At 52.2% G+C, this 22,579-nt stretch overlaps 1 protein-coding gene across 1 annotated transcript in view; it reads right to left on the bottom strand.

Moving 5' to 3' along the window:
• Positions 1-21,922, bottom strand: part of LOC115409724 (protein MTSS 1-like) — a 22,213-nt gene extending 291 nt beyond the window's left edge. The window contains exons 1-14 of the mRNA XM_030120998.1: positions 21,851-21,922; positions 15,888-15,949; positions 15,510-15,583; positions 14,159-14,243; positions 13,139-13,230; positions 12,180-12,254; positions 12,030-12,041; positions 9,205-9,362; positions 9,011-9,118; positions 5,456-5,553; positions 5,094-5,346; positions 739-855; positions 476-617; positions 1-272 (exon numbers count right to left, since the gene is read on the bottom strand). The exon at positions 1-272 is cut by the window's left edge and continues 291 nt beyond it. Coding sequence (XP_029976858.1) covers positions 1-272; positions 476-617; positions 739-855; positions 5,094-5,346; positions 5,456-5,553; positions 9,011-9,118; positions 9,205-9,362; positions 12,030-12,041; positions 12,180-12,254; positions 13,139-13,230; positions 14,159-14,243; positions 15,510-15,583; positions 15,888-15,949; positions 21,851-21,922 — 1,620 coding nt within the window. The remainder of the gene's footprint in view (positions 273-475; positions 618-738; positions 856-5,093; positions 5,347-5,455; positions 5,554-9,010; positions 9,119-9,204; positions 9,363-12,029; positions 12,042-12,179; positions 12,255-13,138; positions 13,231-14,158; positions 14,244-15,509; positions 15,584-15,887; positions 15,950-21,850) is intronic.
• Between the last annotated feature and the right edge of the window lie 657 nt (positions 21,923-22,579).

The raw sequence follows: 22,579 nt of genomic DNA, 5'->3' as shown, positions 1-22,579 counted from the left end.
CATCGGGGGCTTGATGGGGATGGGGCCCAGGCTGAGGCCCCCGGGGGGCCGCCGGAGGTTGGGTTTGGAGGATGGCGTCCGTCGGATGGTGGCGACCCCCGGGGTGACAGCGGCGGAGGGGGCGGAGGACGAGCCGGCGGCGGAGGCGGGGCGTCTGGACTGAAACATGTGGCGGTATGGCGGCGGGACGGCGGAGGATTTATCCACGTCTGACAGCGGCGGCGGCTCGCCGTCCGGATCGCCGCCGATGGAGCAGTAGTCACAGTCCGACACTGAGGAGGACAAACAACAGGTCTGAACGTCAGGGGAGGAAGACGCTCTACCGTCTGATGTCAGCTCTCCTTCTCGGCTTTCCTGGGATTTTCCACTAAAACAAACTCTCACCCTAATCGGTTACCATGGCTACAGGCTAATGCTAATGCTAGCAGTGGGCACATGAGCTGCTGTGGGCGGGGCTGGTGGGCGGGGCCTGCACCTTGCGAGGCGGCGGCGTCCTCGGAGCAGCAGGGAGTGTTGGTCTGGCTGCTGTAGCCGCTGGAGCCCTGCAGAGACTGGAGGTCCAAACGGAGGCCCCGGGCCAGAACCCGGGCCAGCTCCTCATGGGCTGCCCGGTCCCCCTGCAGCAGGACACACACACACACACACACACACACACACACACACACACACACACACACAGCTTAGCGTGCTGACGGCTCATGCGGCTGATTTCACTGGTTTGAAGAAAAGCTGTCAGACCCTGGGTGACGTCTCAGCGTGACCTTTGACCCCGGGCGGCTCCTCCGGGTTCTGGACGCTGCTGCTCCTCAGTGTGTTTCCCCCCAGCTGGTCGTACGGACCCGGTCTGGCCCAGTCCTGCAGAACCCGGAACCCAAACACCGCTCTCACCTGGAGACAGGCTCAAACCGGCACAACTGCCTCAAACTACTGCCCCAAACTACTGCCCCAAACCAGCTCACTACTGCCCCAAACCGGCTCACTACTGCCCCAAACCAGCTCAATACTGCCCCTCAAACTACTGCCCCAAACCGGCTCACTACTGCCCCAAACTACTGCCCCAAACCAGCTCACTACTGCCTCAAACTACTGCCCCAAACCGGCTCACTACTGCCCCAAACTACTGCCCCAAACCAGCTCACTACTGCCCCAAACTACTGCCCCAAACCAGCTCACTACTGCCTCAAACTACTGCCCCAAACCGGCTCACTACTGCCCCAAACTACTGCCCCAAACCAGCTCACTACTGCCCCAAACTACTGCCCCAAACCAGCTCACTACTGCCCCAAACTACTGCCCCAAACCAGCTCACTACTGCCCCAAACTACTGCCCCAAACCGGCTCACTACTGCCCCAAACCGGCTCACTACTGCCCCAAACTACTGCCCCAAACCAGCTCACTACTGCCCCAAACTACTGCCCCAAACCAGCTCACTACTGCCCCAAACTACTGCCCCAAACCGGCTCACTACTGCCCCAAACCGGCTCACTACTGCCCCAAACTACTGCCCCAAACCGGCTCACTACTGCCCCAAACTACTGCCCCAAACCGGCTCACTACTGCCCCAAACTACTGCCCCAAACCAGCTCACTACTGCCCCAAACCAGCTCACTACTGCCCCAAACCAGCTCACTACTGCCCCAAACTGGCTCACTACTGCCCCAAACTACTGCCCCAAACCAGCTCACTACTGCCCCAAACCGGCTCACTACTGCCCCAAACTACTGCCCCAAACCGGCTCACTACTGCCCCAAACTACTGCCCCAAACCAGCTCACTACTGCCCCAAACTACTGCCCCAAACCAGCTCACTACTGCCCCAAACTACTGCCCCAAACCAGCTCACTACTGCCCCAAACCGGCTCACTACTGCCCCAAACCGGCTCACTACTGCCCCAAACCGGCTCACTACTGCCCCAAACTACTGCCCCAAACCAGCTCACTACTGCCCCAAACCAGCTCACTACTGCCCCAAACCAGCTCACTACTGCCCCAAACTACTGCCCCAAACCAGCTCACTACTGCCCCAAACCAGCTCACTACTGCCCCAAACCAGCTCACTACTGCCCCAAACCGGCTCACTACTGCCCCAAACCGGCTCACTACTGCCCCAAACTACTGCCCCAAACCAGCTCACTACTGCCCCAAACCAGCTCACTACTGCCCCAAACTACTGCCCCAAACCAGCTCACTACTGCCCCAAACCAGCTCACTACTGCCCCAAACCGGCTCACTACTGCCCCAAACCGGCTCACTACCAGGGTTTCCCTCCCTGCTTTATAGGCCTGGCGGGCTGCCAGGCTGTATTGGCCCCGCCCCTCGCCGCCAGGCGAAGCGTCGCTGGTTCATTTATTGTAAAAAGTTTTTTTTTTATGCACCAAAACAGCCACACCAAAGACGTCTATCGAGCTTTTAATCGCATCTGGTGATTCGGTTGAAGGTGCGATGGCGACATGTTATGGTCGATACGTGAACAGGTGGGGGTCAGAGGTCAGGTGTATTTTCATCAGCTGACCCTAAAACCACTGCCTGTCTCTACCTGTCTGCACGCTGACAACTTTTCCGCGACATGTCACGGAGAAAGGCCCGAAAACGTCGGACACTTTCTTTTTCCGAAGCCAGAGGAGCACAGGAGGAGACGATGAGGCCGCTCGTTCACCCCCAGGCCAGGGGGGGGCGCCACGGCGAGCCCACCGAGACGAGGCAGAGCCAGATGCTAGCACGTCGTCAGAGCAGCCGCGATGGGAAACATCGAACCAGCGGATTTAATCCAGAATGGTTGGCTGACCCGACATTTCACGGATGGCTCCACATGACAGAGTATGGTAAGCATGTTTTCTACTATATTAAAATATTAACAATATTATGCTCGCTAATTTCATGCTGTTTAGAACATTTTGCTATTACATTCAGCACTAGATACGCTTCGTTTCATAGCTGTGGCTTTTTTTGTTTCTTTTTTTTGGTGTTGTTCTTAGGCATGTTTTGTCGGGTGTGTCTTCCGGTCAGAGCCAATCAGAGGTCAAGTAGGGCGGGTCGTCATCGTTTGGCGGCAGAATTGGAAAATTGAGGAGTAAAATTGACATAACATAACCTCCATGCAGTGATTTGATTACTGTGGAGGAGACCTGGCTGTTTCCTGGGAGGAGAAAGAAGGAATAAAAACGTCTTCATGGAGCCATCAAGGCTATCTGTCTCAAATGTATATGTAAATTATATTTGATTTATATCTGTTAGTGTATATCTGTTATTCATCGAATTATAAATCTGTCTTAGATTTTTTTTAAATTACATTTAATTTGTATCTGCTAGTGTATATCTGTTATTTATTTAAGTATATGTGTCTTAGATTTATATGTAAATTATATCTAATTCATATCTGTTAGTCTATATTTGTTATTTGATTATATCTGTCTTAAAATAATATTTAAACTCTATTTAATTATGTTGTTTAGTTTATCTGTTATTCAATTATACCTATCCTAAATTTATAGTTAATTTTTTCTCCTTTTTTCCTGTCTTTTCCGTCTCTCTCAGATGTCATTTGATTTCATGCCAGGATCAGTGAAGTACTTTTGCTTTTTTTTTTTCTTTGTTTTGAGCAGGTGATATGTTGATAAGTTTCATAAGTCACAAAAGTAATAGACCCATTTGAAGACAGTAGACGTTTAGAGCAACCAATCACAAAGGAGAGGGGGGTTGAGTGGCGTCGACTCAAAGCCCGCCCCCTGAGTGCCAAAGCTCAACACCGCCGCGAGCAGACAGCTCAGACATGTCACCGCGCGAGCAGAAAGACAGCGCGCGCGGAGAGGCATCGCGAGCGCACACAGAGTGGTTTAACTATGTGCGATTATGATTCTTTTGCGCGCAGAATTTTGGCACTAAAATGACGCCATACGAGTGCACGTGCTCTCTGACTGTGTGCACACTTTGACAGCACGAGAATGTGGAAGCTGGAGATCTATTGGCTGAAGCTGACCGGTGCTTTTTCGGATAACATGGGGGTCTATGAGACGAAGGCGGAGCTCATAAATAAATCTTTATATTGCTTTATGCTGATATTATATTGTAGTATCGAACCAGACTGACACATTGAAGCTCTGTTGAAAAATGATTCATACGTAGGAAACGAATGGAAACTCCGGACACCAGCTTTAAAGGTGCATTAAGGAGTTTTACAACCTTAAAAATACTTATTTTCCACCATAAATATGTGACACATTTTTAATGCTGTGTACAATGAGCCCTGACATATTCATCACCAGAACCTCTAACAGGCTAAACTGTCACTTGAAAGTCACAGTGCCGGTCCGGCTCCAGAGTTTTTTTTGGGGAGAATTTGAAAGGAATGACGTAATGCGCGCTCCGGCTGGTTAGGTTTCGTTTTGTCCGCCATTACTCCGCCAGATGCTTAGTGAGCAACAGCTGAGCAGGATCTTCCAGGAAGTCAGAACAGCCTGGCTTCTAGCACTGCAGCTCCACACAGACTCCACCAGGGAGAAGACACTGACATCTTACTGCAGCGCTGCTAAACGAGCGAAGACGGAGTCCCCCTCTTCCGTGCACGCGAGCCACAGGGACGAGTTTTTCACTAAGCTGCATTACGCCCAAGGCCTGCAGGGGGCGCTGTTTCACATAAAACGTGCAAACTCCTTAAGGCACCTTTAAACTGAAACCAGAAATGTATCCCCGGCATCTGTGTCCTCTGTGGAGGGACAGAGGACAGGGGGATGAGGGGGAGGGACAGAGGACAGGGGGATGAGGGGGAGGGACAGATGGAGGTGGGGACTGTGGACGATGGGGGGACTTGGAGCCCCGTGGGACTGGGGGACGGGAAACCCGGCCCAGAACCCGGCCAGGGCGGAGCAGCAGGGGAGCAGGAGGGCGGACAGACGGGGGAGGGGCAGGTGGAGCATGGAGGGGGGAGGTGGGGTCCGGGGCCTGCAGTACCAGTCCCGTCAGGCAGAGGGCGGCGTGGCGCTCTAAACGCTGAAGGCGGAGTCAGAATGAAGGGCTGATGTGAAAACTCAGGACAGGGACATGTGGACATGTGGGCGGAGCCTAACAGCCAGAGCAGCGTCCAGAGGGACACAGACCGGCAGCAGACCTGCAGGAGGGTTCGGTACCTGCAGGGAGTCGGGGGGCATCGGGGACGGAGACTTGGACTGGAAGGCGTCCTGCGACAGGAAGCCCGAGTCGTGGGACGAGACGGACGAGAGGCGGGCCGGCGTCTGCTGAGGCGGCGCCGAGGAGGACGAGGACGAGGCGCGGTGGCGGAAGAGGCCGGAGGGGGAGGGGCAGTGGGAGCCGCTGGAGCGAGAGTCGCTGCTGGTCACGCTGTTCAGGCTGCTGGAGGACGAGGACGGGGGGGTCAGTTTCAGCAATACAGTCAATACAGCCTGGGACCAGGACCAGGACCAGGACCAGGACCAGAGCCATCCACTGGTCCACCGCTCACCTGCACATGCTGGACTTCCGGGACACGGTGGCGCTGGGCGAGGAGGGCGGGGTCTGGTAGGACCAGGAGCAGTCCGAGCTCTTCAGGTCCAGGATCACCTGGAGGGACGACAGGACCGTCAGAGCGGCGGCGGCTCGGCCGGGACGTCTCCCCGTGCCACGGTCACCGGTTCGATGTCCCACAGCGGGACTTTGGTCAGTGACTGACGGTTCAATTCCTGCTGCTGCTGCACCAGATCCAGCACACGGACCGCAGAACCCCGCCATGACCACACTAGCATCAGGAACGTCAGCAGCATTAGCTTTTCTATTAGCAGCATTAGCACTAGCTTCTGCATTGACAGCATCAACTTCTCCATTAGCAGCATTAGCTTTTCCATCAGCAGTAGCAATATTAACAATGGCTTCTCCATTAGCAGCATTAGCATTGCCATTAGCATTAGCAGTATTAACATTAGCAGCATTCCTGCGGTCAAGCCCGCCCTCAGTTCAGAAAGCACGGTCAAGCCAGCACCCACTTGATTCTGTGGTGCACGCATATTCTGTGCATGACACCATTCCAGGTGTGGCTGACAGTGGGACACCCCAGGGGGCCACTCACAAACTTTCATCCAGATCTGAAGTGTAGTTTCAAAATAAGAGCCCTCTGAATTCACACCGAGCCATCGGTCCGTTGAACATTCCACCTGGGATTCAGCACTAACTCCTGGTTGCCACGTTCTCAAACCACGTCAGGCTGATTGAAGGCCGGCCCAGGATGTCACTCACCAAGAACCAGCCCAATCTGATTTTACATTTCAAAATAAGAGTCTTCAGAGACAGCACACCTTGGCGGTAATCTGTCAAACCTAAGACTGATTTGAAACAGTAACTTCCTGCTGACAGAAAGCCTTCCCGTGTCAGACTGGTCTGAGGCCACCCCAGGCTGCCGCTCTCACAGTATCAGCCCCCAGTCTGGTTTGTGTTTTCAAAATTAAAGAATTCTGAAATCTTAACAACTAAATTCATGCTGATTCATGATTCATGCTGTAATTACCTGATGCCACGAGCTCAATCCATGCTAGGCTGACAGGAGGCCCCCTCACTGTTCAGCCCAGTCTGATGGTGAGTTTCACAATTAGAGCCTTCTGCAGTGGCACATCTGAGGTGTTGGGGGATGAAAATGCGGAAGTGATCTGTCTGGGGCTTCCTGCGATGACAGCCGTCACTCGTGTGTGTGGAAGATAAACCTCGCTCGATCCCACTCCCTCGTCCGTCACGTCTCTCTGCGACCTCCACATTGGTGACCCCGAGGACTGGACATGTCTGAGGAGTCAAGTTTGTGAGTGGCCCCCTGGGGTGGCCTGCTGTCAGCCAGACCTGGACGGTTTCTCGGCAACAGGGCGTTAGTATTTCTGTGAGAATTTGTTTATTTTGATAGAGGAAGTTCTGACATTGTAGCTACTCTCCAAACTTCAGAAATATGGACTCAGAGACAATGTGTATAATTGGCTCTGTCATTATTTAACAAACAGAAAACAATATGTATGAACAATCTCAACTCAAGTATGAATCCTATCTTCTGTGGTGTACCACACGGGTCAATCTTGGGACCTCTATTATTTATTTACATTAATGATTCTGCTTCTGTCTCTGCTGATGTTTTTCCAATTTTGTTTGCTGACGACACAAATCTACTGGCATCTAACCGTGATCTAAATGTCCTGATGCAGAAGCTCAATCATGATCTTTCCAATTATTCTGAATGGTTTAAGGCAAACAAGCTAACGCTAAATGTTAAAAAGTCAAATTTCATGCTATTTGCAGGAAAAAAATATATAACAATGATTCAATAAAAATCTGCATAAGTCATGCAGAGCTGAGCAGAGTGAGCTCAACCAGTTTTCTTGGTGTGAGGATTGATGATAAATTGGAAAGAACATATTGAGCATGTCTGCAGAAAGATATCTAAGTCTATTGGGATTGTAAGTAAAATAAGGCATTTGATCCATCCTCGGTGTTTATCTACTCTTTATTACAGTCTGATCTATCCTTACTTGACATTTTGTAATGTTGTGTGGGGAAACACCTTCACCACCCATCTTAACAAAATTCACATTCTACAGAAGCGATTCTTGAGGATTGCTACTTCCTCCGAATTTAATGCTACGAGTGCACCTTTGTTTATTAAATTTAACTTGTTAAATATTTTTGACATTAACACTTTTTTCACATGTATATCTGTGCACAGAGCTCTCTATGATTCCGACTGGCCGACTCACATCAAGCTCTACTTCTCCTTTAATAACCAATTCCATAATTATGCCACAGGACAGGCTCCTGGTTTGCACTGACCCTTATTAAAAAGAGAAATCGTGAGCGGTTCTCGCTCAGATTTAATGGACAGAAAGTGTGGAATATGCATCTGGACCTATTAGAAGCATCTTCGTCCATGTTCAACTTCAAAAGAAACTTAAAGAACAATTTCATTCTACAATATCTGACCTAATCCAAACATGACATACAGGTGATATATGGGGATTGCTTTAGATTGTTTTGTTTATTTGTTGTTTATTGTGTAGGATCTTTGTTTGTTTTTTTCCTTTTCTTTTCTCTTGCGTTTTTTTTTTTTTTCTCTTTATTTTTGTGGTGGACTTCATAACATGTTTCCATGTACATTTTTTTCCAATTTGAGTTTGTGCGGAGCGGCATTTGTTCAAGCCTTTTGGCTTTTTTCGCTCCCTTGCACACAGTCGCATTGTTTGACTACATGTGCAAAATGATAATAATAATAACTAGAATTTGGCCCTGAGAGAGCGCAGACCTCCGCCACAGCTCAAATCAGTCACCAACAACCAGAAGAACACCAGATATAATCAAACATTGTGATTGGGGGGTGATCGGAGCGGAGCGCTGCAGCGTGCGGCGCCTCTCTCTGTCACCCTGTTTCCCTCTCTCCCTGTGTGTGTGTGTGTGTGTGTGTGTGTGTGTGTGTTCATCTGAAAAGGAAAACCGAAAAGCAACATAAGTTATGTTATTTTACTTGACTTCCCGACTTCCTGTGTGGTGCCATCTGCTCTGTCCAGCTTTACTACTAGCGGTGCGCGGCTCGCGGAGAAAATAGAGAGGAGCGTAGCGGCTGCGCTGTACGCCGCCAGCCGCTACGCACGCGGCGGTCCCCCGCGCCTCCTGCATGAACCGTCAGATCGGTTAACAGGGGCGCCGATCTGACAGTCGGTGCGTGGCGCTTCCACTTCCGCATCAGAAGCGGTGCGTCCTTTTTTTTTTTCCTTTTCTTTTTCCCCTTGTCCTGTTCGGCAGCTCGAGCACCAACCACCCCCCCACCCCCGCCCCGGTCCTCTTTTTTGAAATTCAAAATATGGTCACCCTACTTAAGAAAACTAACTTGGTTAACAAAATGAACAGAAAGCCCGACTTTTATTGTGAAGTCACTGTGAAAACGCTGTTCCCATAATGCACAGAGTGTGCGCGCACCACAGAATCATTTGAGTGCTAGCTTGACCGCAGTGCAGCCTTAGCATTTCCATCAGCAGATTAGCATTAGCGTTAGCATCACCTGCTCGCTGGAGGGGGGCAGCTTGTGAGGGTCCATGGTGAGGGTCTTCAGGTCCTCCGTCAGGGTCTGCAGGTGGCTGACGTCCCCCAGCAGGGACATCTCCTCCTCCTGGAGAACACAGCATGAGCGCAGCCTGGAGGAGAACCTGCAGCACAGGTCGCGGTGCGGTTCTGCGGGTCGGCGGCGGTTCTCACCAGGACGGGCCGCAGCATGGCCACGAAGCCGCAGAAGCGGCCGCGCTCCTCCAGCAGCGCCCTGCGCACCGCCTGCTTCTCCGTCTCCTCCAGCAGGACCAGGCGCTCCGACACGTCCTGCAGGGCCGAGTCCAGCTGGGGCTGCAGGTCCCCACGGCCTGGACACACACACACACACACACACACACGCACAGAAGAATAAAGTCACGTCACTGTGGTTCCCTCTCAGCCCTAACAGGCTCTTTACGTTCTGAAAATCCAGCTTCCTCCTCATCGAGGCTTTAAAACGTGTTTGATAACTTTAGCAGAGCAATGCTGTCAAAACACTGGACGAAAAAACCACTTGTGAGTTTAGTCGATTCGAGGGCTTCAGTATCGACTATCTCGAATCCTTTTCAACATAATACTGAAGTGAAAAATTTAATTTCACCACGAGGAGGAAAAGAATCAGTTCCAGGATCTTGATGCAGGCGCCGGAGAAGCTGAACCTTCGTCCGGCGGTTTGGTTAAATTACTGCTGGCGTTCTGAGCGTGATTACGTTACAGCTGATGAACTTCAGTCTTCTGTCATCATTCTGTTTCTGACCTGATTCTCCATATCGGCGCGTCGTCACGCACCACGTGATCGGCCTTGTACCACTGCGGGGGGGAAAGCAGTGTGGAACCGTCAGACCGTCGGGGCTTCTCAGTGGATATTTCTACAGTTATTAAAACTTTAGCGTTTTGTTGTGCTGTGGATCAGTTTAGTGTTGGTCGCTGGTGCCAGGTGCGGCTCACCAGTATCAGGAGGGGCTGAAGCCTGAAGCTTTAGCAGGATATAAGGCAAAGCTGAACATCGTCGGGCTGGACAGCCGATTCCTGGCTAAATAATCCAAAACCCACATGTACCACGGCCTCATCGGAACTCCTGGTCAGTACACATGTTGCTATAAAAGGCGTCTATTTAAAAAACTTCATTTGACGAACGCAGTTTGTTTAAAATGAGGACGCTAACAAGCTGGCGTTAGCTCGCCTGCTAGCGCTTGTTTGTTACCACGCTTAAAGGAACTGTTACAAAGAGTGCAGAACAGACGTGTGTGTAGTCCGATTTCGGTGGCCACAGTTTTCCCCGGTGTTTCGCTGGTGCTGTCGGCGGTTCTGTTTATAGCCAGTTTATAGCTTGATATCATATAAATATAAAATAAACATATAAAAGTGAGACCGTGGAGCTACATTGTTGGTGCAGTTGAACACACAATTCCTCACCATCTTTTAAATGTCTATATCTCTCAATCTACAACAAACACTGAGCAAGAACAAACTCCACACATAAAAAGCTTCGCTAGCAGCAGTGAGCGTGACTGTTAGCCCCTCTGCACTGGTTGCTAAGGCCCGCCCATACCCGGATGTGCTCTGTGACCCGGATGTCCGTGGTCAAGAATGAACCAGTGCATGAAACGGACATGAGAACAGAAACATTCAGCCATGCTTTACATGGAATGTAGCCACATTAGCTCTTTAGCTGCGAAGAGCAACGCTGTCACTACACCAGTCCACATATACCAACCTCAGTGGCTGCATCTCGCTACAAAGGAGGTAAATCCTGTGTTTCTGCTCTTGTTACAGACTTTTAGAGCTTAACCTCTTAAGTTTCTCTGTGCACCTCTTAAAGCGGTCCTACCCGGAACTTCTGCAGACAGTTAGTTCCGCCGTAGTTTCTCTCTCACTAGAAGCAGCAGCCAAGCTAAAACAAAAAGAAGGAACCAAGCCCCCGCTGGATCTTTTCACCCCCCACTAAACCAATGAGCATCCGACCCTCCCGACAGACCCTGGAGTTACCGTCCGCTTGGCTGAAATAGTTTTTATTGCTATTATTTAGTTCATTGACCGTCCGTTGCTCTTCTGTTTCTCCTGTGCATCAGCGCTTTATAGCGGTGTTTTAAGTTTCGCTGGAGCCACAGCTGGTCACTGATTGGTCAGTGATTTCGACCAATCAGCGACCAGTATGTGTTTGACATCACGTTTCCAGCCCGACTCACGCCGGGCTCACACCGCCTGTGGTGCCTCTGCATTCTGCTGGAGGAGGTTGCCAGATCCGTCGCTGTCCCCCCAAACAATATGAAGCCCATTTAACTCAATAGAAAGCAGCCCAGACCGCCGTCTCGGTTGAAAATGCACGTTAACACTGTATTTGTATAGTAAAAAAAAAGTCATAAACACAATCATTTCATCAAACCGTCCGACGTGTTAAAAAAGAAGCTTGATTTGGCAGAAACCCGCCCAACCTGGCAACACAGAGCTGCTCCGGTCAGAGAGCTGTTTGGAGTCGTTTGATTTTCCTGCAGTAGAAGAACAAAACCGTATAATAATGACTACATCACGCTGTTTGTTCTGTTTTCTACCAGAAGAAGTAAAAAAATTGAATATTAAGGCAAAAACACGACAGATTTTATTTTGAAATCTCTTATTTCGGAACAAGTATCAAGTTTCCTTCCGGCGCCCGACTTGCTTCTGTCGGGATTGACGTGGTAGGGCTACGGCGTCCAGAAAATGGGATGCTAGCAGAAAGATTCCAGAGCTCCGGAGCCGGACCAGAGCCGGTGAGAACCCGACGTCAGCCCGACTCCACCCTGCTGTGGAGCAGGACCCAAAACCTGCCCGGGCTCGGTAAAGAGGTCTGATGGAAACGCACAGAAGCGGGGTAGAGCCGAGTCAAGTAGAGTAGAGTAGAGTAGGGCCATAAGAGGAGGAAGATGCTCTATAGTCTGTAGAAAGTCTCCTGAATCTGGTTCGGGTGGTCCAGGCCCCCATGAAGCCTGGACCAGCATGAGACTGGGGAGACTCACCGAACAGATCAGCTGGACGGAGACGTGATGAGGAACCAGGAACCAGGAACCGTCGGCCGGAGGGACGAGCGAAGAGGAAGGAAGAGAAAAGAAACAGAAGGTTTCTGCAGGGCTCAGACTCCACAGCATGTCGGACCGGAGGAACCGAACCTTTCCTGGCCTTCTTCTGCAGCTTCAGCGTGTCGGACGACCTCCGCTTGATCTCCTGACGGGCCTTCTTATACTCTGGAGGAACACACACAGCAGGGGGGTGAGGGAACAGCCACACAGCGGGGGGGTGAGAGAACAGCCACACAGCAGGGGGGTGAGGGAACAGCCACACAGCAGGGGGGGTGAGGGAACAGTCACACAGCGGGGGGGGCGTGAAGGAACAGCCACACAGCAGAGGGGGTGAGGGAACAGCCACACAGCAGGGGGGGTGAGGGAACAGCCACACAGCGGGGGGGGTGAGGGAACAGCCACACAGCAGGGGGGGTGAGGGAACAGCCACACGGCAGGGGGGTGAGGGAACAGCCACACAGCAGAGGGGGTGAGGAACAGCCACACAGCAGGGGGGTGAGGGAACAGCCACACAGCGGGGGGGTGAGGGAACAGCCACACAGCGGGGGGGGTGAGGGAACAGCCACACAGCAGGGGGGGTGAGGGAACAGCCACACGGCAGGGGGGTGAGGGAACAGCCACACAGCAGAGGGGGTGAGGGAACAGCCACACAGCGGGGGGGGTGAGGGAACAGCCACACAGCAGGGGGGTGAGGGAACAGCCACACAGCAGGGGGTGTGAGGGAACAGCCACACAGCAGGGGGGGTGAGGGAACAGCCACACAGCAGGGGGGGTGAGGGAACAGCCACACAGCGGGGGGGTGAGAGAACAGCCACACAGCAGGGGGGTGAGGGAACAGTCACACAGCAGGGGGGGTGAGGGAACAGCCACACAGCAGGGGGGGTGAGGGAACAGCCACACGGCAGGGGGGTGAGAGAACAGCCACACAGCAGGGGGGGTGAGGGAACAGCCACACGGCAGGGGGGTGAGAGAACAGCCACACAGCAGGGGGGGTGAGGGAACAGCCACACAGCAGGGGGCTGCAGACGGGCTGCAGGACGACCTCTGACCTCTGGCGTGGTCTTTGTCCAGACTGTTGGCGACTCGCTTCCACTCCTCCATCTGCTCCTGGAGAGGGTTGATCAGACAGTCCACAAACACCCTGCCAACACACACACACACACACACATCAACACACACACATCAACACAGATCAACACACACGCGCGCATACATGCATCTACACACACTCATACATTAACACACACACACACACACACACACACACGTTTGTACAGCTATATGTTGTCAGGACATTCATTGACATAATGCATTTCCTAGCCCCTTACCCGAACCCTAACCATCAAAAATTAATGCCTAACCCAGATCCTGACCCAGACCCAGACCCAGACCCTGACCCAGACCCTGACCCTGACCCTGACCCTGACCCAGACCCAGACCCTGACCCTGACCCAGACCCAGACCCAGACCCTGACCCAGATCCTGACCCAGACCCAGACCCAGACCCTGACCCTGACCCTGACCCAGACCCAGACCCAGATTCTTAACCTTGACCCAGACCCTGACCCTGACCCTGACCCAGACCCAGACCCTGACCCAGACCCAGACCCAGACCCAGACCCTGACCCAGACCCTGACCCAGACCCAGACCCTGACCCAGATCCTGACCCAGACCCAGACCCAGACCCAGACCCTGACCCAGACCCTGACCCAGACCCTGACCCATACCAAAGGCCAAAAAAGGTCTGTCGAATAGTGAGGACTGGCAAAAATGTCCTCACTTTCCAAAAACTGTCCTCACTTGTAAGGTTATAAACCCATGGTCCTCACAACAAACAGCTGTACAAGTACACACACACATACATCTACACACACTCACACATTAACACACACACACACACACACACACACACACACACACACACACACACACACACACACACACACACACACACACACACACACACATACATCTACACACACTCACACATTAACACACACACACACACATACATCCACACACACACATACATCTACACACACTCACACATTAACACACACTCTCTCACATGGAGAACTGGCGGAGCTTGGCCTCGATGCTGCGGTGCCTCATGCACATCCTGGTGAGCGCTGATCCGATGTCCCGGGTCCCTCCTGACCACACACACACACACACACACACACACACACACACACACACACACACACACACACACACACACACACACACACACACACACACACACACACACACACACACGTGTCCGTCACTTCTCCACTCTGGTGTCTTCTTGGAATCGTTACATTAAATATCAGAGAGAAAACAAAGTGAGAGTGAAGCCAGTGACCACAGAAGAAAGAACAGGAGACATGTTGGTCAGGGCAGCCGGGGGGCAGCCGGGGGGCAGCCGGGGGGCAGCCGGGCGGCAGCCGGGGGGCAGCCGGGGGGCAGCCGGGGGGCAGCCGGGGGGCAGTCTGAGGATGCCTCCAGCCTGGGGGGGGGGGGGGGGGGGGGGGCAGTGCAGTCTGGGGATTCCTGAGACGTCAGCCCTGGGAATCGCTCCCTGCTCTGATTACCCGAGGCGGCGGCTCCTGGCCGGTTCGGGCTGTTTCTCTCCCGCTCTCCACCGTTTCAGTCGCCGCTTTTCCAAAACGCCAAGCTGACGTGTGACGGTGTGACGGAGAGACGGTGTGACTTTGTGAAGGTGTGACTTTGTGAAGGTGTGACTTTGTGAAGGTGTGACAGTGTGACGGTGCGACAAGGGGAGTTCTGGGAACCGTCTCATCGCTGGTGGGGTGGAGCTGCTCGGCCGACACTCGGTTTTCCCTTCACACAGTGAGCCTCACGGACTGCTGGAGCCAGATGCGGGGGAGGGGGCGTGGCTTGTGACACCTGTCAATCATCCTCCCGCTGGAGCTCTGAATTATTAAACAGCTGCTCAACCTTTACCAGCGGCTCCGACCTCCTGCTGCCTCCACTGCTGCTGCTGCCAGAGGAGCTCCTCCCCACTGAGCCCGGCCTCAGAGCTTCCTCCTCCTCCTCCTCCTCCTCCTCCTCCTCCTCCTCCTCCTCCTCCTCCTCCTCCTCCTCCTCCTCCTCCTCCTCCTCCTCCTCCTCCTCCTCCTCCTCCTCCTCCTCCTCCTCCTCCTCCTCCTCCTCCCCCTCCTCCTCCTCCTCCTCCTCCTCCTCCTCCTCCTCCTCCTCCTCCTCCTCCTCCTCCTCCTCCTCCTCCCCCTCCTCCTCCTCCTCAGGTTCAGACTCAGAGCTCGTTAGAAGCAGTTTATGCTGCAGATAGAAAGAACAGGACTCACCTGCTGGGAGTCCTGGTGAAGAATTCAAACACACCCTTGCAGGCCACACACACACTCACACACACACACAGCAGTGGCTGCAGGACCCGGGTCCTCCAGCGGTCTCACCTCTGCTGCCGGCCGCCAGGTCGGCCACCTTCTGGAAGGCGTCCAGGAAGGAGACGACCGCCACCACCGTGGTCCTGGAAGACAGAGTGGGACACGGTGAGCGTCTCCAACGTCCTGACGGTCCTCACGAGAGGAGACACCATTCACACTGAGCTGGTCTCTGTACCATCAGGTCCGGTCTGGTCCCTGGACCATCAGGTCTGATCAGTCCTGATGGTACAGGGACCAGACCTGTCTGGACTGTTCTGGTCTCTCTGGAGGACTACAGATGGCTGCTGTAGCCTCCAGACCCCTGCTGCAGAGACCTCTTCAGTCTCATGAGTGTGTGTGTGTGTGTGTGTGTGTGTGTGTGTGTGTGTGTGTGTGTGTGTGTGTTACCTCAGTTGTGCTTGCAGCTTGCTGGCCTTGCTGATGAAGTCGTCCCACACTGGATAGCTGCCCTGCAGAGGAGAGGAGAGACGGACGTCACACTCCTCTGTCCACTCTCCTGCCCCCCCCCCACCCCCCCAAACCAATCAGTACATCAGCACACGCTGCAGAGTGAAGCTCTGAGCAGACGGATCGATGAGGATCCAGGATCATTCAGGTCAGAGGCTGGAGGACAGACGGACCGAAGCAGGAATCAGGTCAGTGTGTCACCGGGACGGACGGGTCTGGACACACGCACGCACACACACACACACACACACACACACACACACACGCACGCACACGCACACGCACACAGACACACACACTGCAGCGGAGGTGTGGTTCGGGGTGTGTTCAGCCTCCGTCTGCCCAGCGTCATCGCTGAGATGTGGTCGCTATGGCAACGCTGCTGCAGCAGAGAGGCCTCACACAGAGGAAAGGGTGGGCTTTGTACACACACACACACACACACACACACACACACTTTCATTTCCTAAAATGCCATGTTTTGTTGTGGTGCATCATATCTTCTCATTGTTTGTACGCAGCGTCGACCCGCATACTGTCCCCGCCCCCCTCCTCCGACCCCCCCGCCCCCCCCCCCCCCCCTCCCCCCGGCAGGGGGTCGCTGCATCCATCAGTCATCGAGGACATTAATGGTCACCGTGGCAACAATAAGAGCCGGCAGCATCAGTATCAGCTCCTGTTTGCTCCTGTCTGGACCCTTCCTCTAAAACCCAGTTCCAACCTGGACCCCACCTCTAAAACCCAGTTCCAACCTGGACCCCACCTCTAAAATCCTGGTCCAACCTGGACTCTACCTTTAAAACCCTGATCCAACCTGGACTCTACCTTTAAAACCCTGATCCAGCCTGGACCCTTCCTCTAAAACCCAGTTCCAACCTGGACTCTACCTTTAAAACCCTGATCCAGCCTGGACCCTTCCTCTAAAACCCAGTTCCAACCTGGACCCCACCTCTAAAATCCTGGTCCAACCTGGACTTCACCAAACAGAAACAGAAGGTTCGGAGCAGGAGAGTCGACTCGACAGCTCAGTGACCCATTTGGCCTCAACACCAGGGTCGATGCCGCAGCCACAAGCATGATGTTTCCATGATGATGGTGTCTGAGCTCCACCCCCACCCGCCCCCCACTCTCCAGCTTCACCCCCAGCCCCACCCGCCCCCCCAGCCCCACCCGCACCCCCAGCTCCAACAGAACCACCAGGACTGTTTTAGCTCAGAGGTGATTAAGACGTCAGCTCAAGATAAATGGTAATTAGCATTCAGCTAATGGGCTCAGCGCCGTTACTTTAAACCACACACACACACACACACACACACACACACACACACACACACACACACACACACACACACACACACACACACACACACACACACACACACACACACACACACACTGCTGAGTCACAGCAAGGTCTCGATCTCGAACAGTTCAGGGTTTTTACAGTCATGATTTGCTGTTTTTAAGATGACTGCAGGTCGGCGCTTTACCTTGCTGGTGATTCATTTCTAAAATAGACTCATGAATGCTGAGGGATGTTCAGATCAGGAATAAAAGATGCCATGATGTGGCAGCTGAGGTGGTCTGGGGGTGGTCCAACAGGCAGACCAACAGGTGGTCCAACAGGCAGACCAACAGTAGAGGTATATGAAATCCGTTTTATTTTTTCCCCAATTCCGTTTTTTCCGTTTTAATATTTCTGAATTTGGTATTTTGTTTTTTATGCTCATTTTTACCATTAAAAAAAGGTGTCTGGTAAGTGGAAATGAATAAATGTCCACAATTTAATATGATATAACAGTCCATTTAATGTTTAAAGTCCTGCAACAAAGAAATACTTTTCAATTAGTCGCATGCGTCTTTGCGAGTCCAGTCCACGGTACGTTAACAGTATTTACAAAAAAAGCTTTTCCCCTGAGGCAGAAAAGTCCGTGTCCTGTTCTGCTCTGTATTTAGCGCTTAGCGTGGAGTTTCAGAACTGTTTTGAATGTGTGAGAGGGGAGGGAGCAGCTCGCTTGGACATCGTGTTGTTGCGTCGCGTCTCGTCGCGGCTGGAACGCACGTTCACATTTGTTTTCAATTGTATTTTGACGCAAATCGCGGAAAACATTTGGCGTTGTGAACGCAGCTTTAGCATGTTAGCAGCACTGTGGAAGTGACGTACATGTTGCAGCAGCTCGGCCCCCCCCCCCCCCCGGCATGTTTGCTTTGCACTATAAGGTTCCATTTTCTCCCGGAAACTGAATTTCAGACCAGATTTGGACGAATTCCGCAATATTCCGCGTTTTATTCCAATTCCGTTTTTATTGGTCATTTCCGTGATTCCGTCCGCGATTCCGTTAACACGGATTTCATATGGCTCTACAACAGGTGGTCCAACAGGCAGACCAACAGGTGGTCCAACGGGTGGTCCAACAGGTGGTCCAACAGGCAGACCAACAGGCAGACCAATGGGTGGTCCAACAGGCAGACCAACGGGTGGTCCAACAGGCAGACCAATGAACATGTAGACTGAATGACAGACCAACAGGTGAAGCCTCTCCTGGTTTTTCGATTCTTGTGTGGACGTCTCTGTCCCGGCACACTGTTATGAATGTGTGAAATGCTCTGGGATATTTTGTTTGTGAAGTGTGTTTATCAAAACAAGGTGTTAGAAGGCCAATCTGTGGTTCTGTATCTCTGACATAAAGAGGTTCATCTTTGAGGCCCACGATGAACTGAAGGGCCTTAATCCCACTTGAAGACTCTGAAGATGCCAGACTCACTAATCCCAACACCAAGCAGCTGGTCTAGATAGAGAGAGGAGGTCTGGATAAAGGGAGGAGCTTCTTCAAAGTCCCGTCCAAACTGTAGAAACTCTTAACTGAGGTCTGACTGTAGGAATCCCTGATCTGGTCCAGGTTCCACTGTTCTGCAGGACCAGATCCGCCTCCAGGAGACCAGGACCAAGCTCCAGGGAGACCTGATGGTCCTCGTCACTGAGAAGGACTTCAGGCGACAGTCCTGGGGTCAGCGGGAGCAGGTAGACCACCTGGTCAGACCCGGCCAGGCTCAGCTCCACCCCCTACGTGTTCCACCGGGGTGGATGTGGCCTCCACCCTGGATCCTCCTGATCCTCTGAATGAGAGCAGGTCCAGGTCCAGGAGGACAGTGTGGGACCGCCGGGACAGACAGAGACAGCTCGCTCATGTCCTCCAGGCTGAGCTACAACGTCTCCATCACACACGTTAGAAAACACCGGGTGGATTGAGTGTTCTACAGGGCAGCTGTGGCTACAGCAGGAGCTTACCACCACCCAGTGTGGAGAGAATGAATAATGCAATGTAAAGCGTCTTTGAGTGTCCAGAAAAGCACTGTATAAAACCAATGCATTATTATTATTATTATTATTATTATTATTATTATTATTATTATTATTATTAATATTAATATTATTATTATTATTATGTTCAAACATTCTGTCTGTTACCAAATTTCCATGGAAATAGGTGTGTGTTTTTCAGTGTTACTGTATGTGATCACGTCTCCATGGAAACAAGTATGTGCACAGATCTTGAGTGGAACATTGCTGGTTCTGCAGGGTTCTGCTCTGGACCTGATTCTGCAGGTTTCTCCTCCAAAGGGCCTGGTTCTGCAGGGTTCTCCTCCTCTGAGCCTGGTTCTGCAGGGTTCTCCTCCTCTGGACCTGGTTCTGCAGGGTTCTCCTCCTCTGGACCTGGTTCTGCAGGGTTCTCCTCCTCTGACCCTGGTTCTGCAGGGTTCTCCTCCTCTGGACCTGGTTCTGCAGGGTTCTGCTCCTCTGAGCCTGGTTCTGCAGGTTTCTCCTCCTCTGGACCTGGTTCTGCAGGGTTCTCCTCCTCTGGACCTGGTTCTGCAGGGTTCTCCTCCTCTGGGCCTGGTTCTGCAGGGTTCTGCTCCTCTGAGCCTGGTTCTGCAGGTTTCTCCTCCTCTGGACCTGGTTCTGCAGGGTTCTCCTCCTCTGGACCTGGTTCTGCAGGGTTCTCCTCCTCTGAGCCTGGTTCTGCAGGGTTCTCCTCCTCTGGACCTGGTTCTGCAGGGTTCTCCTCCTCTGGACCTGGTTCTGCAGGGTTCTCCTCCTCTGAGCCTGGTTCTGCAGGGTTCTCCTCCTCTGAACCTGGTTCTGCAGGGTTCTGCTCCTCTGAGCCTGGTTCTGCAGGGTTCTCCTCCGCTGGACCTGGTTCTGCAGGGTTCTCCTCCGCTGGACCTGGTTCTGCAGGGTTCTGCTCCTCCGGGCCTGGTTCTGCAGGGTTCTGCTCCTCTGAGCCTGGTTCTGCAGGGTTCTGCTCCTCCGGGCCTGGTTCTGCAGGGTTCTGCTCCTCCGGGCCTGGTTCTGCAGGGTTCTGCTCCTCCGGGCCTGGTTCTGCAGGGTTCTCCTCCTCTGGACCTGGTTCTGCAGGGTTCTGCTCCTCTGAGCCTGGTTCTGCAGGGTTCCTGCGGGTCTGGTTTGCCGGTCCGGGTCTGGAATTGACCGCTGTGTTTGTCGCTGTGTAAATAAAGCTGGACTGAATTGAAAGAGACGAAACGAGTCGACCAGCTGATCGAAGTCTGCCAGCAACAAGCGGCCAATCAGAAGTGAGGCGAACGGAATGTGGGTCAGTCGTACAAACGCGCTGAGCATCAGTCGCCATGGTTACCACGGCAACAACAAGCATCCCTCTCAGTCTCCTGAAGCGGGTGAAAGCGGCCGGAGCCACTTCCTGTTCCTCACACAGGCTGCAGCCAGGCTCTCTCTTCAGATCCCAGTCAGATATGTAATCCGATTACTTCCTTTCAAATCCGTGGTTCGACTGAATTGGATTTTTTTCCATAAATTCAAACTGGATTTTGTAAATGTCCATCCGGGTCTGACACTTTCACCTTATCGTGGTCCTCTTCAGTTTCTCGTCTCCTCTGAATTCCTGAAACGCCACGTTTTTGTTTTATGTCGAGTTTTAGCTGCTTTATCTTCATTTTTACTGTTTTGAACGAGTTTATTTCGTTTCAAGATCAGTTCTGTTATTGATGTTTATATTGGGTTTTTTTGTTTGAGTTGAGCCTTGCTGAGATTGTAGGATTATTATTCTGTCTGCTGTGAACAATTTCATCGACTTTATTCTCGTCTTGTTCAGTTTCCTTCTGGATGATCAGTCACTTTCCTGCTGTTGGAATGATCAATAACCCCGTGTGTTCTGGATTTATTTAATGTTCAGATTTTATTCTCTTTTTTTTTCTTTTTTAATACTTTTTATTCAAGTCCAGTAGTTTTGGAGCCATAAAGAACGTTGAACCTTTAAATTGAGGAGAACACAATTAGGAAGATTCAAAAACAGAAACTAGATCTTGAGAAGCATTCATGAAGTTTAACTTCAGAACATTTATTACACTGAACAGTTTTCCTCTTTTCAAGCTTGTATGTTGACAGCTTTGAAATTTTTGCTGTTTTAGCCATTTTACGTCTTTTTTAAACAGTTTTCATTCTTTTTTTCTGCCATGTTCATTTTCTTACGTTACAAATTGGAGATATTTCAGGTTTTTGAAGCTGTTCTGTCATTTTTTTCCCCCATTTCTTGTGGTTTTTGCTATTTTCCCCCATTTTACTTGTAGCTTTTTGAATCCCTTCTGAACCAAGAGTGACCAATCATATAACAATATAAGAATAAGTTAAATGTTTATTCAGGCTCCATGGACGGACTGAGGAGCTGCATCTGGCCCCAGAGCCGCAGGTTGAACACCCCTGGTCAAGAACAACAATCAGAATCAGTGCGGATGAAGCTGCCTCGATCCACACACACACACACACACACACACACACACACACACACACACACACACACACACACACACACACACACACACACACACACACACACACACACGGTTCTGCTCCGTGGAGCGTCTCCTACCTTCATGTCAGCCATCAGCGCCTGGAAGAGCCCCCCCAGCGCGCTGCTCTCCCGCTCCATCCCCGCCTCCATCTTCCGCTGTGTCCCGGCGGGCGGCGCGCCTCAGTCCATCGGGGTGTGGGGGTGTGGGCGGGGGTGTGGGTGTGGGGGGGTCCTGGAGGTGGTGCAGAGGGAGGCGGTGCTGCTGCTGCGGTCAGCGGCGCGCCGCGGCGGCTCCCGGGCGGACGGAGCGCTCCGGGACGGACGCTTCCATGCCGGCTCTGCGGGGGGCGGGGGCGGGGAGGCGGGGGGAGAAGGAGCGACACCACCCGAGCTGCGACACCGACACAGGGCAGGGCCGCGAGCGCGCCAGGGAACGCGGGAGCGCGCCCAGAGTGGAAGCAGGTGGGCGTGGCCTGAGTGGGAGGAGCGCACGAGCGCTGCTAATAATAATCCTGCTAATAATCCCAGTGAGACACTCCGAGGCTGGTTTCTGGGGTTTTTGATCCTCCAGACTCAACCTGTAAATTTCAAGTATCTTCATTAAAGTCCCGTTTCCGGCTTTTTTTTTGTTTCTCTCCTTTATTAATATTCATCAATTCACATGTAAAAGGCAACGAACATCAACACATATAAAACAAACCTGGCAGCAACATCTCCAAATATGTCATCTATATGACAAATACATTTCCAAGGGAAGGACACCAGAACAATTAGTCACTTGACGCGCTGCAAACATCTTAAACTTAA

The sequence above is a fragment of the Salarias fasciatus genome, chromosome 22 (assembly GCF_902148845.1).
Source record: "Salarias fasciatus chromosome 22, fSalaFa1.1, whole genome shotgun sequence".
In the NCBI taxonomy this organism is placed as follows: Eukaryota; Metazoa; Chordata; class Actinopteri; order Blenniiformes; family Blenniidae; genus Salarias; species Salarias fasciatus.
Note: the sequence above shows the minus strand (reverse complement) of the source record. Positions and strands in the feature narration are given on the sequence as shown.